The sequence below is a fragment of the Eptatretus burgeri genome, chromosome 4, assembly GCF_056783735.1.
Source record: "Eptatretus burgeri isolate ZD-2024b chromosome 4, Ebu_testis_v1, whole genome shotgun sequence".
Lineage (NCBI taxonomy): Eukaryota > Metazoa > Chordata > Myxini > Myxiniformes > Myxinidae > Eptatretus > Eptatretus burgeri.
Window position 1 is genome coordinate 49,566,707 of NC_140964.1, and position 14,232 is coordinate 49,580,938.

At 41.7% G+C, this 14,232-nt stretch overlaps 1 protein-coding gene across 3 annotated transcripts in view; it reads right to left on the bottom strand.

Moving 5' to 3' along the window:
* Nucleotides 1-2,011: 2,011 nt before the first annotated feature.
* The window catches only part of LOC147028012 (beta-1,4 N-acetylgalactosaminyltransferase 1-like), an 83,182-nt gene continuing 70,961 nt past the window's right edge, over nucleotides 2,012-14,232 (bottom strand). For 2 of the 3 annotated variants that reach the window (XM_085877932.1, XM_085877933.1), the window contains 4 exons: nucleotides 9,344-9,528; nucleotides 9,033-9,173; nucleotides 7,829-8,066; nucleotides 2,012-3,183 (listed from right to left, as the gene is read on the bottom strand). In XM_085877932.1, the coding sequence (XP_085734058.1) occupies nucleotides 2,960-3,183; nucleotides 7,829-8,066; nucleotides 9,033-9,173; nucleotides 9,344-9,528 (788 nt within the window). In that variant the 3' untranslated portion in view covers nucleotides 2,012-2,959. The remainder of the gene's footprint in view (nucleotides 3,184-7,828; nucleotides 8,067-9,032; nucleotides 9,174-9,343; nucleotides 9,529-14,232) is intronic. The other variant, XM_085877934.1, reaches the window with a different exon arrangement.

Sequence of the window (14,232 nt, forward strand, 5' to 3'; positions counted from 1 at the left end):
ACGTATACCTGATTTTCGACAGGTGCATCAAAATCAGCATGAAACAAGTGACGAGATCCAGTCGCGCAGGTCATGATTCAAGTCGAAAACATCAACTCAACTTACACACAACACTTCCAGTGCAAAAAGTGGTCCTAAATGTAGCCTACAACAAAGTACAACTGATCGATTTGATCTGTCAGTATCTGATGACCCACATTGTGGACAACCAGACCACACGTGATCACCGGAAAAGATCTTACACCAGTACAAGTATAGAACAATTCCACTCTCCAGAGACAGGATCTGAAAACAAACAATGAAGAAGCAGATGTCATCATCCTCCATCACTTAGTTAGAATTATGTCAGGTGTCAGTGGTGACTCACACATCAAAGTGGTCTGCGACGATACAGATGTCTTTGTCCTGTTGATTCATTTCTACCTCGAGGAAAAGATGACTGTGGATGTTAGGATGGAGAGTCCGTGTGCTGGGAGGGCAAACGTAGACATTCGCCAAACAGCACTGAAACGCAAAAGCATCGCCAAATATCTGCCTGCTGTACATGCTCTGACCGGATGCGATACTGTGTCATATTTGTTTGGCATTGGAAAGGCCACAGCACTGAAGGTACTAATGGCTGGACATCATCCCACCTGACTTGGTCAGCTGGAAGCAGACGAGGAAAAGATGATATCTGAGGCAACTACCTTCATTGCTGCCTGTTATGGTCCCAAAGTCGAGGGTGATATGTCCACACACCGAGATCAGTTGTGGAAGTCTAAGATTGCCAACTCCAAGATTCCCTCTGCTCCGAAATTGAAGTCGTTGCCCCCACCGCATGATGCCTTTGTTCAACATGTACATCGTGCTCATCATCAAGTCATTATATGGAAATCGGCCACTCAGTCAGACCCTCCGAACTTGGATCCCATCAAGTATGGATGGCAATAAGGTGAGGATGGTGCGACGTTGTGTCCAACCACACTTCCACCTGATGCGTCTGCTGCACCAGTCACCATTCTGCAGCTGATCAAGTGTGGATGCTCCACCAGCCGGCCATGTTCCACCGGGAGGTGTGGTTGTGTGGCAGCACAGATGTCATGTTCGATGTTTTGCAGTTGTAATGCTGGGTCAGACTGTTGTAACGAACAGACAAGGGCAGTAGCTGCGAATCACGATGACGATTGCGAAGATTGAACATAATGTAGAACATTGCATCCTCAACAAAGTTAATATTTGTTTGCCTAAAAATAAAAGGTAATTTCAAAATTATATACATGTACATACTTACTTTAAAACATAACCCAAAGTCATAGCCAACTATCCACACGTATCCGGATATATTTGTGTAAAAATCGTATTCCAATATAATCATCAATTCATTGATCATTGCAAGTAAGTTACTTCAGCCATCATTGACTATTATTGTACGTAGTATTAATATTTGAGGGTTCATCAAATTCAATTTCTTACTCGAAGTGATCAGTGGAACTGCAAAATAGCCATTTTTCACAATTGAAATGGTGTCCATCTTGAAAATATGAGACAGGTCTTATACATACACCTTCACTTTTATCATTATCGGATTCCTTGACCATGAAAACATAGTAGTAGACACCAAAATGTTTGTAAGTGCATTAGAAGTGAAGATATAACCCAAAACAGAATTTATCGAAAGTCGGTGGCGGCCATTTTGTTTTTCGCCTCTTAAAAAAAAATCCTTAAGGGTGTGAGTCTGGCACCCGGCTGATTCTGATTCAGGATAGCTCAGAGATGATGAACCAAACAACAACAAAAAAAAAACTTCATAATGACGTCACAACATGCTTTTTCACATTTCCGCTGGACTAAAACAAACGGAGGCGATCAACATACTTGTCAAAAAAAAATTGCCAATTAACAAACACACAGACAGAGGGGTGAAAACATAACTTCCTTCACCTTCGGTGGCAGAGGTAAAAAGAGCAGACCTCATCTCAGATGACGTTTTATGCACGACCCATGGTCTTCCTCAGGATTTCAGTCAAAGTTCTTGCATGTGGTTTGGTTTTTATTGACTTTATACCTCTGGTCACATCCCAAGCAAATATTAAAATTATTGTGAAAAAAAAAAATGCAATTTGCACAAACAATTGACAAAATTTGCATTTGCTTGCATGTCCAGAGTTATTTATGATTTATGTTATTCAGGTACATACATTTTTTTTTTTTTAGAAAGCAACTGTTGCATGATTTCAAGTGCACTTTCTTTTCAATATCATACAGGACAAATATTTACAGAAAATTGTCAGGATCAACATTGTAACAAGAATGAGAACTTCTGTATTTTGTTGTGTCGTTTTGCTTTGAGTAGAATGGATGATAATGTAACTCTTGTTTTTATGGGACTTAGAATTTGTACACACATTATTATAATCAATTAGTATCTGCAATGATAGTTCAGGAAAGAATCGAGAAATGCGAACAGGTTGATAATCATTGGAACAATGGCACGTAATTAGCATCTCACTATAGATCACAAGCAATCATCATTGTTCGACAATAGCACAGTTGAATGGCTGAGCAGTGATTTATCCATGCAAGTGGAATTGTGACCCCCCCCCCCCAAAAAGGTTATGGCATCAGCGCCATGGGCAGCTGTGTGGTTGGCACTTAAAGGCTATGGGCAAGCTCGAGGCATAAAAGCCAATGACAGAGACAGAGGACATCGATGACAAAGGACATCGACATATAGATATTAAGAAAGGGAACATTGACATGTGTTGCTAAGGAAGCAACTCGGGTGTGCTTGTCTCCTTTTTGGCATCATCTGAGTGCTCGCGATCCTTGAGCACACGGCAATATGCAGAAGAGATCAGCCAATTAGGTACTGAAGCTTCGAACTATGATTGAATATCTGACAAATAAAAACAATCAAATTAAAGTGCAGATGGCTGTCGCCATACAGCTTTCTGGGAAAGCCGCATTACCAAGATCATCAGGGACTTCCCATGTTGTAACACTTCAGTCGGTTCTTGAAGAACAAAACCTGCTGTGCATTCGGAGTGTGTGAGTCGATGACGTTGCTCAGATAACGGAATTTGACGTACTCTTTTTGTGAATTACTGTAAAACCATTTTAAGTGGAGCTTGGACGCGTGATCAACAATTACGTAGTCACAGGAACCAACTCTTAGGTGACCAACGCCATCAATAAAGAATTCTGCAATATGAGAGATGAGGACAAAATCAACATTAGGTCATGATTGGGTGCAACAACTTAATCGTGTTGCCGTTCTGCAAAGCTGGCACTCCCCCAAAGCAATGACACCCAAGATATAGTGGTCCCAAGACAGTTCTTTCATTAGCATTCATTCAGTTAGCCTTTCCATTATGTCTAGTGGGCATCTGGGACAAGATGCATTGCAAAGGGCTTTTAGGTAGGTCTTTAACTCCATTTGCCATTCTTTAATTGACTCTATTTTACTTTATTTCACACATGACCTCTCCTTCACACATGCACACATGCATGCCACAGACCAGACCAGACTGCACAGCCACAGCCTCATTAGCATATGCATGCCATTTCCCCCATTCAAACTGTGCACCATACCCCAACGGACATTTCACCTCAGACCCTCACCATACTTATTACAACGCTGCAACCTCCATACAAATCACAACGCCCTCCTAAAAATCTCCACAGTAACCTATGCTCAACCTCCTCATCAAAACTGCTACAACCAAATCAGCCTCCTCATCACAACCACTGAGACCGCTCACAATGCTTCAGCATCCTGATCACAAACACCATAGTGCTTCACCGACCTCACCATAACTGCGACGAGACACCCCAGACGCTCACTGCCATTCTTTGGGATGCTGAGGAATGGAGGACATTGTGGAGCCGAGTCAGAACATATTGGCGTATAGCTCAAGTATGCGCTGGGGTCCATTCAACGTCATCTGGGTAGCCTTGGCACTCCACTAAATAGCAACCCTCAATTGAAGCCCAACGCACATTTATGGCTGAAGAGCGCTCCCAAAAACCCACAGCCCATGCAAATCTCTGAGCTCCTTTGCATTGCCGAGTTTGGGGGTAAATGCGGCCATTTTCAGCTTTGGAGTCTAGCGGGGCGGGGATACTTCTCGGGGAGGAATCTGTATGCTAATAGGAGCGATCAAATATGCCTACAGGGTATTTTGATCTGATTTTTGCCTCCTTGCCCAGGCTCTATAAAATAGTTGCAAAAGAGATGAAAGAGCAGTCGCAGAGTCATTGCCGAGCAGTCATCACCAAGTCATCTGTGCTCTGTTTCATCCTCGTTCCTCTTCACCAGCTTCATTCTGCAGCCAGTCTCTGTTCTGCTGAGTCTCCATTAGCATTTACATTTACAGACGTTCTCATATGCCATATAAGGCATCTCCTCTCATGTTCTGCCTCTCCCATCTCGTCTCATCTGCTGTGGATGCACAAATACTAAAAGAACAACTACAGATAAGTACTCCTTCACTCTTCCTCTTCTGCACTACATTTGTACCTCCCTGCACTCACATACCAAAGACACCCCCGAGTTTTCTTCCATCCTCCACCTCTTAAGTGACTGTGAAACGTGGGCCTGTTGGCCGCACCAGGTATTGAAAGCGGTGGCAATCACCTCAAACTGCTTCTCATTTTTCTGGGCTCTCTAATTTCCTCAGGTGTGTGTGTGTGTGTGTGTGTGTGTGTGTGTGTGTGTGTGTGTGTGTGTGTGTGTGTGTGTGTGTGTGTGTGTGTGTGTGTGTGTGTGTGTGTGATGGCATCGGTTATGTTAGATTAAAGATAAGATCGTAGAGGTTTATCGGTGTAAGTCTGCTCTGTACCCAGTCTTGCCGCTGTAGGTATTTGCATACCTTTTTACCTGCTTGTGAATAGAGCCTTTTTATATGTTTAACAATATAAAAATTGCTTATGTTATAAATGTATCCAGCTCATTCTGTCCTTTCGACATTGGTCCAGCATGGTCTGCACATTAGTTTTGCTCGGAAGTTCTGCCCCACTAATTTGCTATTGTTAGCCTAGTGCACACTCACCGTTATCGCTCGGCAGTAATCTGGGTGTGTGCTGAGGGTGCAACACCCCCACCCCCTCCCCGCCTCCCCAGGTTCGGCCGTCCACAGGTAAGGTATCACACAAAGTAGTGTAACCCTGCCAGGATTCGCAGCACCAATCGGTGTTTGTGGTTGCTCAGCAACCCACCGGTGCGCAGAGCTATCTGTGCCCGGTGGCCTCAAGACCGGGAGTTCAGGGGGGACCTGAGTGCTTCCCTTCATGGCGATCCTCAAATTCCAGATCCATAACAATATTATATTTAGTTGCCTTCATTAGAATTTATGAGGATGCTCCACATTAAAAGCCTAATCTCGATGCTCTCTTCCATTATTTTATCTCCCCCTTCTCACCTGTGGAACTGTCTTCCTGAAACAATCTCCTCAAGATCTTGCCAATTTGAAATCCACTGCCCACCATCACCTCAAGATCTCTCACATTTCTACTTCTTTAAGGCCCGGTCACACCTTGACGTTTTAGCCAACGTATGCCGATTTTTGATTTTTTTTTCTAAAACGCTGGCACACGTTGAATACGATATGGGTAAGTTTTGATAACATTGAGAGCACGCTGAAAAACACTGCCATATGTCGTTGTACGTTGGCTTTAAACGTTGTACTTTTCGGTTGTCCTCAAATTTTTTCATGCTTGAAATTTCACGACGTATGCCGGCGTATGACTCACACGTTCCGCTACGCTGGCCACAAGTTGTATGCACGGTCTGCGATCGTTGACAGACGTCAACACATGCTACTTGTAAGTTAATCATAAGTTGAGACACGCCGAGGTAATGTTTAGCGTACCCAAAACTTATTTCTAACCTATGATTAACGTGTTGTTGGCACGTTACGCGATCGTTGCCACACATCGACAGACGTTACTTTTAAGTTACTCATAGGCTGAAAGACGTCGGTATAATGGATCGTCCTTGCGTCAGCGTCCACGGCCACGGCTAGGACACTTATTTGCAGCATTCTTCAAACTTTTCTTCGGCATGACGAGGATGTTCACTCTTCGATGTCTAGCTTGGCTATGATTCCAATTGTCCATCGGCAGCGTCTATTTAAAATAGTCGAGTTTGAGCGTTTTAACATGTTCAGAAGAAACGCTTCAAATTTCCAAACCCCAGAGTCAAAAAACAAAGGCGAGTGACAGCAATTTAAATCGTTCATTGTAAACAATGAAAATAGCTGAGTGGTACCGTTTAAAAGTCGTTGAGTGTAAAAAAATCGAATTGTTGAGCGCAAGCGTCTACTTTCAATAGTGGAGTTTGAGCGATTTAACACGTTCAATAGAAACGATTAAAATTTCCGAGCGCCAGCGTCAAAAAACAAAGGCGAGTCACAGCAATTTAAATCGTTCATTGTAAACAATGAAGATAGCTGAGTGGTACCGTTTAAAAGTCGTTGAGTGTAAAAAAATCCAATTGTTGAGCGCAAGCGTCTACTTTCAATAGTGGAGATGCAGCCATTTAAATCGTTGAGTGGCAGCCTATGAACCTACCCGTGGACACGCGGACGCAAGGACGATCCATCATAACCCACACCCTCCCCCTCACACTCACCTACTACTGCCAACATGAACAAACTACTACTACTACTAATACTAATACTAATACTGATACTGATACTGTTACTGCTGACATGGACATCGACTCAAAAAGGACTCAAACACTGTTGGGTTCCCTTTTATGAACACCATTTTTATATACCAATTCCCAAAACCGCTGGGAACACGTCTTTGTATGGCAGTTGTAAGCTAGAAACACATTCATTTTTTTTTTTTTGTCGACCGGAAGACGTCATTGGAATACGTCTACATACGTCGATGTGTGTTGGGACTACGTAAAGAATTGGTTCAAAGCACGTCAAACATAAGTTAGAAATAAGTTTCGCGTAAAAAAGACATTACCGCGACGTGTTTCGACTTATGAGTAGCTTATAAGTAGCCTTTGTGGACGTGTGTAAGCGTCCACATATCGTGTGTAAAACTTATCCCCATCGCATGTGGAACGTGTGTCATACGCCGAGTACGTCGTAAAATTTTGAACATGTTTAAAATTTCTTGACGTACTCTACTTACTACGACGTATGATAGCATACTTTAGCGTTGTACTCACGTATACCAAACTTACTCATACCGTATTTGACGTGCCCCCAACGTTTTAGACACATTTTTCTTAGGTCGGCATATGCTGGCAAGATCGCCAAGGTGTGACCGCGATGTTGACACTTCCATTTCTACGGCAGTTATGATTCGAATCGTTGTGCGTCAGCCTTTTAATAGGCTACGTCACGACATCGTCGGTGATGCGTGTAACGCGCTATGCCTAAGTTAGACTATCGTTGGGCATCGGTTGTGTAGGCCAACAACAGGTTCAGCATTCGTTGGTATAAGTTATCTATAACACAACGAAACGTTCTGTGTCCATTACTAATATGTTATGCATACGACCAACTCGTTATGAATACGTCCGAATCTTAAAAAAAAAACATCAAAAGTTCAACGTCAGCCAGCGTTTTACATACATTTTAATACGTTGCCATCGCTGGCTAAAACGTCAAGGTGTGACCGGGCCTTTACTGCACCTGCTGATACCTTATTCCCTTTTCCTACAATTGCTCTTCTTATGCTGTGGTGCATCGCCTTTGTTGTTGTCCTACTATTTTTCCTTTGCCCAATTTTGCCTGTCAATCCATTGCCCCTTGATCTCTCTTCCATTAACCACAATATCTGTATTTAAGATAACACCAACAATTGTATTGCAAACGCTCATTACCAGTGTGTGCAACACGCTTGTGCCGTGGGTCGAAGCCAACATTTCTAATGCTTTCTGTCCGGCCCAAGAAGAAGTTTATGACGCCATCGGTGAGGACACATCCTGGGAATCCTGCCAGTTCATGGTAATAGCCACCCTGCCGCTGAAGGCAATAGCCATCTTCCTTCTCCAGGGAAATCGTCAGTTTGTGTCGGTACGTTCTGCTGAAACCCGTAGCTTCACGAACTGCTCCTCCAACCTTGGAAATGCAACAAACAAACAAACTGATTAATGAACCAGCTGCTTATCTATCATCCAAATGATCTGTCTTTACTTATGGATCTGATTTGTTATTTATTGGGGTTTATCTCTGGCAGCATCGCATCCATGTAGGTTAAATAAACCATTGCTGGTGCATTGCCAGCAAAGAGCACTGCATCATACAACAAGCTACCTTTTCGTGGGAGCATCTGCATCCATGTGGACATAAAAGGTTCCATGACATTTGCAGCAAGAGTATACCTAGTATAGTTATGTCCATGATGGAACAGACCTGTCAACTGATATGATAGGATGTGTGGGTTAGTATAAAGTACATAAATGGTAAGTGTATTCTCTTTCCATTTTTCAATAAAATGGATGAGTTAGGTTTATAGGATGGAAGGAATCACCAGAATATGAAAAAGGCATAATAACCTAAATGGCCTATTCCTGTCTAAGCTTATTTATATATCCTAGTTTCTAAAAACTGCATCATATGGTGGATTCCTAACCTTAAGTTAAAAAAAAAAATGATTCCAGCTGCTGACATATCTCAAATTATAATTTCCATTGCCCCTTTTGGAGCAACTTTTTGGAAGAGTTATTATATTCAAATAATTATTTGCACAACTCTAAAGTTATAGTTGCTCATTAATGCACAAACATATCATTTGAATAGCATGACTGAATTTTGTGGGAGTAGTGGCTCAAAGGATTTTTCTTTGCAAAACAGGTCAGAGATCTTTATCATCCAAAATAAGTGAAAGAAAATGAGATGCTATGGGCATTAATCTGGCTGCCATCAATCCCAAAGGCTTTTGAGCTCCAACAGATAAAGGTCTCACCATTAACACTGCACCCAGAATCAGATGTGATTCTGATGGGAACAGACAACTGGACCACTTAAGATATCCTATTGTTCATAGTAATTGGAAAAGGTATGTAAGAATAGTGACATCCTCACCATATCCAACATGTTATCTTCCAACACAGTGAGCAACTTCTCCAGTTTGGTGTCCTTTGTGAATATAAAGTCATCATCTACCCACACGAGGTACTTAGTGGTTACCTGTGAAATGGCCAGATTCCTCCCAGCGAACCAACCCTGCAAATAGACATACATCACAAAACGTTTCAAATTAAGAGCTGCATGTAGGAGTATGCGCAATCAAATGATGTACAAATTATTTATGCTCCAAACCGTTGTATTTTTGCCTGACATAAATCTCGATAATGTATTTGATTGCCAACTGTGCACGGTCTCTTTGAACGCACCTTTGCAAAAGGCATCTTGTAGTGTTCTATTCTCCAACCGGTGATTGGCTGCCAGGGTTCGCTATCATCCGCAATGATGATATGTATATCAGGGTAGAATTCTCGTATGCTCGCAATGAGCTTCTTCAAATCATCATAACGCAAAAATGTTTTGGTTACAACTGTAACCAACTCGCTGATGTTTCCTGTAAAGATAGTAAAATACACCATTCATCACAATCATCAATATACACCATAACCATCTGCACGTGACGAACATGCATCATTGCCAACATCTAACAAGTGCCAAATTTCTCGCACCCTCCTCCCCCCTTTATTCCCCTTCTTCAAAGCAAAAGGGCAAATTACATATTTACATCGTCATTGCAAAAGTTACATCGTCATGGATGACTATGAATATTCATGGATGAATATTTAGCTCTTCATGTCATTAACTTCAAGCCTTCAAACACCCTCCCCACTGATCATGGTCACCTGTCCATCTCACAATCACATGGGATATGCACAAAGGAAATGTGACAATAAACGACTCAAAACTAATTACCTTCTTCCTGATACATACATACACACATTGTTAACCCTTGGATGCAGGCGTCAACTTCACACCTTTTCAGTCCTGGGGTCCGGGAGACCCGGCAAACGTAAGTGTAAATATTTTTTAAATTGTTTTATAATTAAATGAAAGACAAAGACTTCCTTCGTGAATATTTCCATACTGACTTCATAGCTAAGGAAGTCAAGAAGTCAAGCTCTGTCGGTATCGATTTTTTTTGATATTGACATACCGGTGGGATCATTCCAGAATATACCGGAATTTAAATAAATAAATACTTTTTGTTTTTTTTAAATGCAGGTTCCAAAAATACGCAATGGTCTATTATGTATTCATGTCTGACGTACACATTATTGACACACAGAAATTTTTCAAAGGATTCCCACACGGAGCTTCCCCCCCCCCACCCCAAGATGAGAACAGCTATTTTACTTTGTTGAAACTGAATTATTAATTTAATTTATAATCATGTAAAATACAAAATTGTCTTAGTTTAGTGCTTTGAAAAATAATTTAATAAATGTATAGACTGAGAAAGCTAGTTAAGAGCAGACTACGCATTTCTCTGTTCAAGTCGAAAACAACCTTGTAAAACCTTATCTCTTTGGTAACCAATGTCTGGTGACCATTCAGTCAGCAAGGCAAACCATGGCTCTTTTCTATTTCCCCCCCTCCCCACACCCCTTCCCGAGGCTGAAAACAACACTCTAAAGTCTAAAACAAACCAAAACCTCTCCATGTTGCAAATTTGAAGTCTACAAAAGTCCATCTGATGTCATTATAAAAAACTATATGTATGTATGTATGTATGTATGTATGTATGTATGTATGTATGTATGTATGTATGTATGTATGTATGTATGTATGTATATATATATATATATATACTCAAGATTCTATGGAAGTTTTAAGTCTTTATGCCTGGTGTTGGCTCAGTGGTTAGGGTGGCGGCTTGGGATCCGAGGGTCCTGAGTTCAAGCCTCGTTGCCCGCTGAATTAATTCACCAGGGGGTTGACTCAGCCTGCCATCCTTCCGAGGTCGGCAAAATGAGTACCAGCTTGCTGGGATGACCGAGTCATTCAAGTATCCTGCGTCAGAGTGGCGACCTGTCCAGGATTGTGCCCAATAGCCAAGGAGACTGCTTCGGCAGCACCAACGCTCTGTACAGAGTATGGTCCCAATGGACCTTTAAGTCTTTGACTCGCAATATCATTGAGGGTTGAGGTCTTCCTTCCTGTGCACAGAAGTGTTCTTTTGTTTTATCGAATAAACGGCTTGCATGTAAACTTACTCCTTTTTACTGTTTTGAGGTAACTGGAAAACGTGCTTCGACAACTTCCAACTTCAACTTGTATTAAAAATGATTTTGTTTTCAAACGAGATCAACAGTGCTAATCGACACAGGTCAGGATCCATTGTGATCGCCTTACCGGTATGTTTATACTGGTATCGCTAACACAGATCACTGACTCTGCACAGGATTTCGAAAGCACATCCAATTCATATAAATAACCAATTGGCAATTGCTTTGAAACCAGCTATGAGGGCAAAGAAAAACACGATTGCTTGTACACAGCTGATGAGCTCGGATGCTGAGGTTTAAAAGTTAAATCCTCGCATACTTACTTCCCGGTACGTCTTGGCGTCATACGTCTCCACTGATCCTGTTCCATGCTTAGCCGAGATGCCAAGTGCATCAAAGCTTTTTAAATCATGTACGGTATTTAAAGATTGTAAACACCTTTCTTCGATTTGTTGGTGATGTACCATTTTTTTTTTTCATACCAATTCTTTTTGGTATACCAGAATATTCAGAATTCCAATACCGGTATATCGATATAAACCGGTATATCGCTATATCGTCAGACCCTATCAAATACCATAATGCATGTAGACTGTAGAGCAAGGTATATATTTTCTAAAGGTGCCAAGGCTCAAGTACAAGAAAAAGGTGCAACGTACACAAAGAGGAGAATCTGCTTTCTTAAGATAACTTTCATTTGTAGACTGAAATCTTTCTGAAAGAAGCCTCAAATAAATTGGTTGATGTCAATAAAACTAACATTGAGTTCCTCACAGAAGAAGGGTTCAAGGAGCTTACCTCTGAACCATACAATTTTTTGTCCAAAATCAAACAACATTATGGCAGTAAGCTTCAGGTTGATCAAGAAAGAAAGAAACAAGGAACTATCTCTCTATCGCAAAGGATGCTCTGGACAATGAAATAAAGAATGTAGCTTTGTTCCTCAGAAAGAAGATCTAGAATCTCTGTGAGAATGAACTGCCAAACCCTATTTACAGTTGAAGCAATCCATGATGGTCAGTGTACAAATATACCTGCTGAGCAATTAGTTCTAAAGGATTATGTACATTGGCTCAAAAGATGAAGTCGATCAAGTTCTTCATGGAGTAATGAAAAGATAATGATGCACCCATCATAAAACAAAAGACAGTTGTTCTTACACATGAGGAGCAATGTATTCAGTACACAGCAACTCTGTCAGGAAATGTAGAACACAATGAAGCACCCGAGTACGTATACTCACACGGGAGACTGAAACCATCCTGATGTACCATCTCAGTGTGCTGTCAAGAGCAATACCAGGACAGAATGTTGTTGTCCATACAACAGACACCAATATTGTGGTCATCCTCCTGTATCATGCCAGACAACTCGAGGCCAATGTGTAGATGGACCTTGGATATTCAACTGATAAAACTAGTAATGTAGGTATGTCTTGAAAAATTCCAGTTCTTCCGGTTCCAGTTCTTGAGCGACAGTGGTAGTTCCTCTTCAGGGTCTCTGCTGACTCTCAAAGATAAGTTTTCTGGTAGTTTTTGTCACGTTGTTACTGTCATTTTGTTATCTCTGTGTTCACTGTGTGTTTCTCGTTCAGTCTTTGGTTCAAACTTGTGCTAATTGTTGAGTTTTCTTCATCTTTTCATATCGGGTTTCCTTGAGGCCTACCCTTCTTCCCGTTTGTGTGCACAATCATGTTTATGTTGTATTTTCTCCTTATTAACCTCTGCCATCTTCGAAGATGGATGGAGGTTACTGTTTTCACCCCTTTCTGTTTGTTTGTTTGTTTGTTTGCGAACAGTATTACGGAAAAACTCCTCGACGGATTTCGACAAAACTTGGTGGGGGGGGGTTAGGTATGGTCCAAGGATCATGCCATTAGATTTTGGACTTGGTCCAAAATCCAATATGGCCGCTATGGCGGCCAGTTTGAAAAAATATTTGAATTTTTTTTTTTGCATTTTTCATGATTTAAATGATTTCCAACCCCCCCCCCCCCCAAAAAAAAAATTGTTAGAGAAAATTTTTTTTTGCATTTCTACATATTTTAAGTGATTTCCAACCCCCCCCCCCCCCAAAAAAAAAATTGTAAGAGAAAAAAAAAATTTTGCAAATTTTTTTTTCAACAAAATTTCGATTTCTTTTTTGCTTTGCTTGTGTATGGTTAATTTCATCGTGATTAAATATGTTCCAAATGAAGAATATATTCCACAGTGTGAAGCCGACAAAGGTGAGAGGCAGGAGCACCAGCCCAGGGGAAGAGCGATACTCCATCATGCTGTGGACAAGAACTCAGGTGGGCCGAGGAAGGACTTTGCATGACAGAGGATTCCCAGTCGCGACTGACTTCGGAGGCGAGGTTGGAAATGTGGCTTTCCCAGGAAAGATCATGGCAGATAGTGAGACCCAGAAGCTTGAAAGAAAGGACTTCTTCCAGAGGATTGTTCAGAAAATAGATGGGGGGTGGGGGGGTTCCAAATGGTCCTTTTGGAAAGGCATAGAAAGAGTGTGAGATTTGTCAGGATTAAAAGACATGTTCCACGTGTTGGACAAGTTTGTCATTTTATCCAGATCTGCAGAGAGCGAAGAAGCTGCTGCTTGCCGGTCTGAGGGATGACAGATGGTACGACAGAAGGTGTAGTCATCAAAGAGATAAAGAGGATTTTCCAGAGTCGGAGAGATCATTGATGAAAACCAGAAAAAGAACAGGGCCCAAAATGCTGCCTTGAGGAACTCCAGCCTGGACAGGAAAAGGGGATGACAGAACTCCATTTTGGGCCACATGTTAGCTGCGACAGGAGAGGAAGTCTGCGAGCCATGAGTGGAGATGGCCTTGGATACCATATGAAGAGAGTTTGGTGAGCAGGGCAGGGTGCCAGACAGTGTCAAAAACACGCGATGTGTCTGGGGATATGGCTCTGATTTCAAGTCTGGCATTGAGTATCTTCATCCACTGTTGGGAGAGCAGAAGCAGCATGTCCAAGATGGAGTGACTTGGTCTGAAACCAAATTGATGATCGGAAATCAAGCCACTG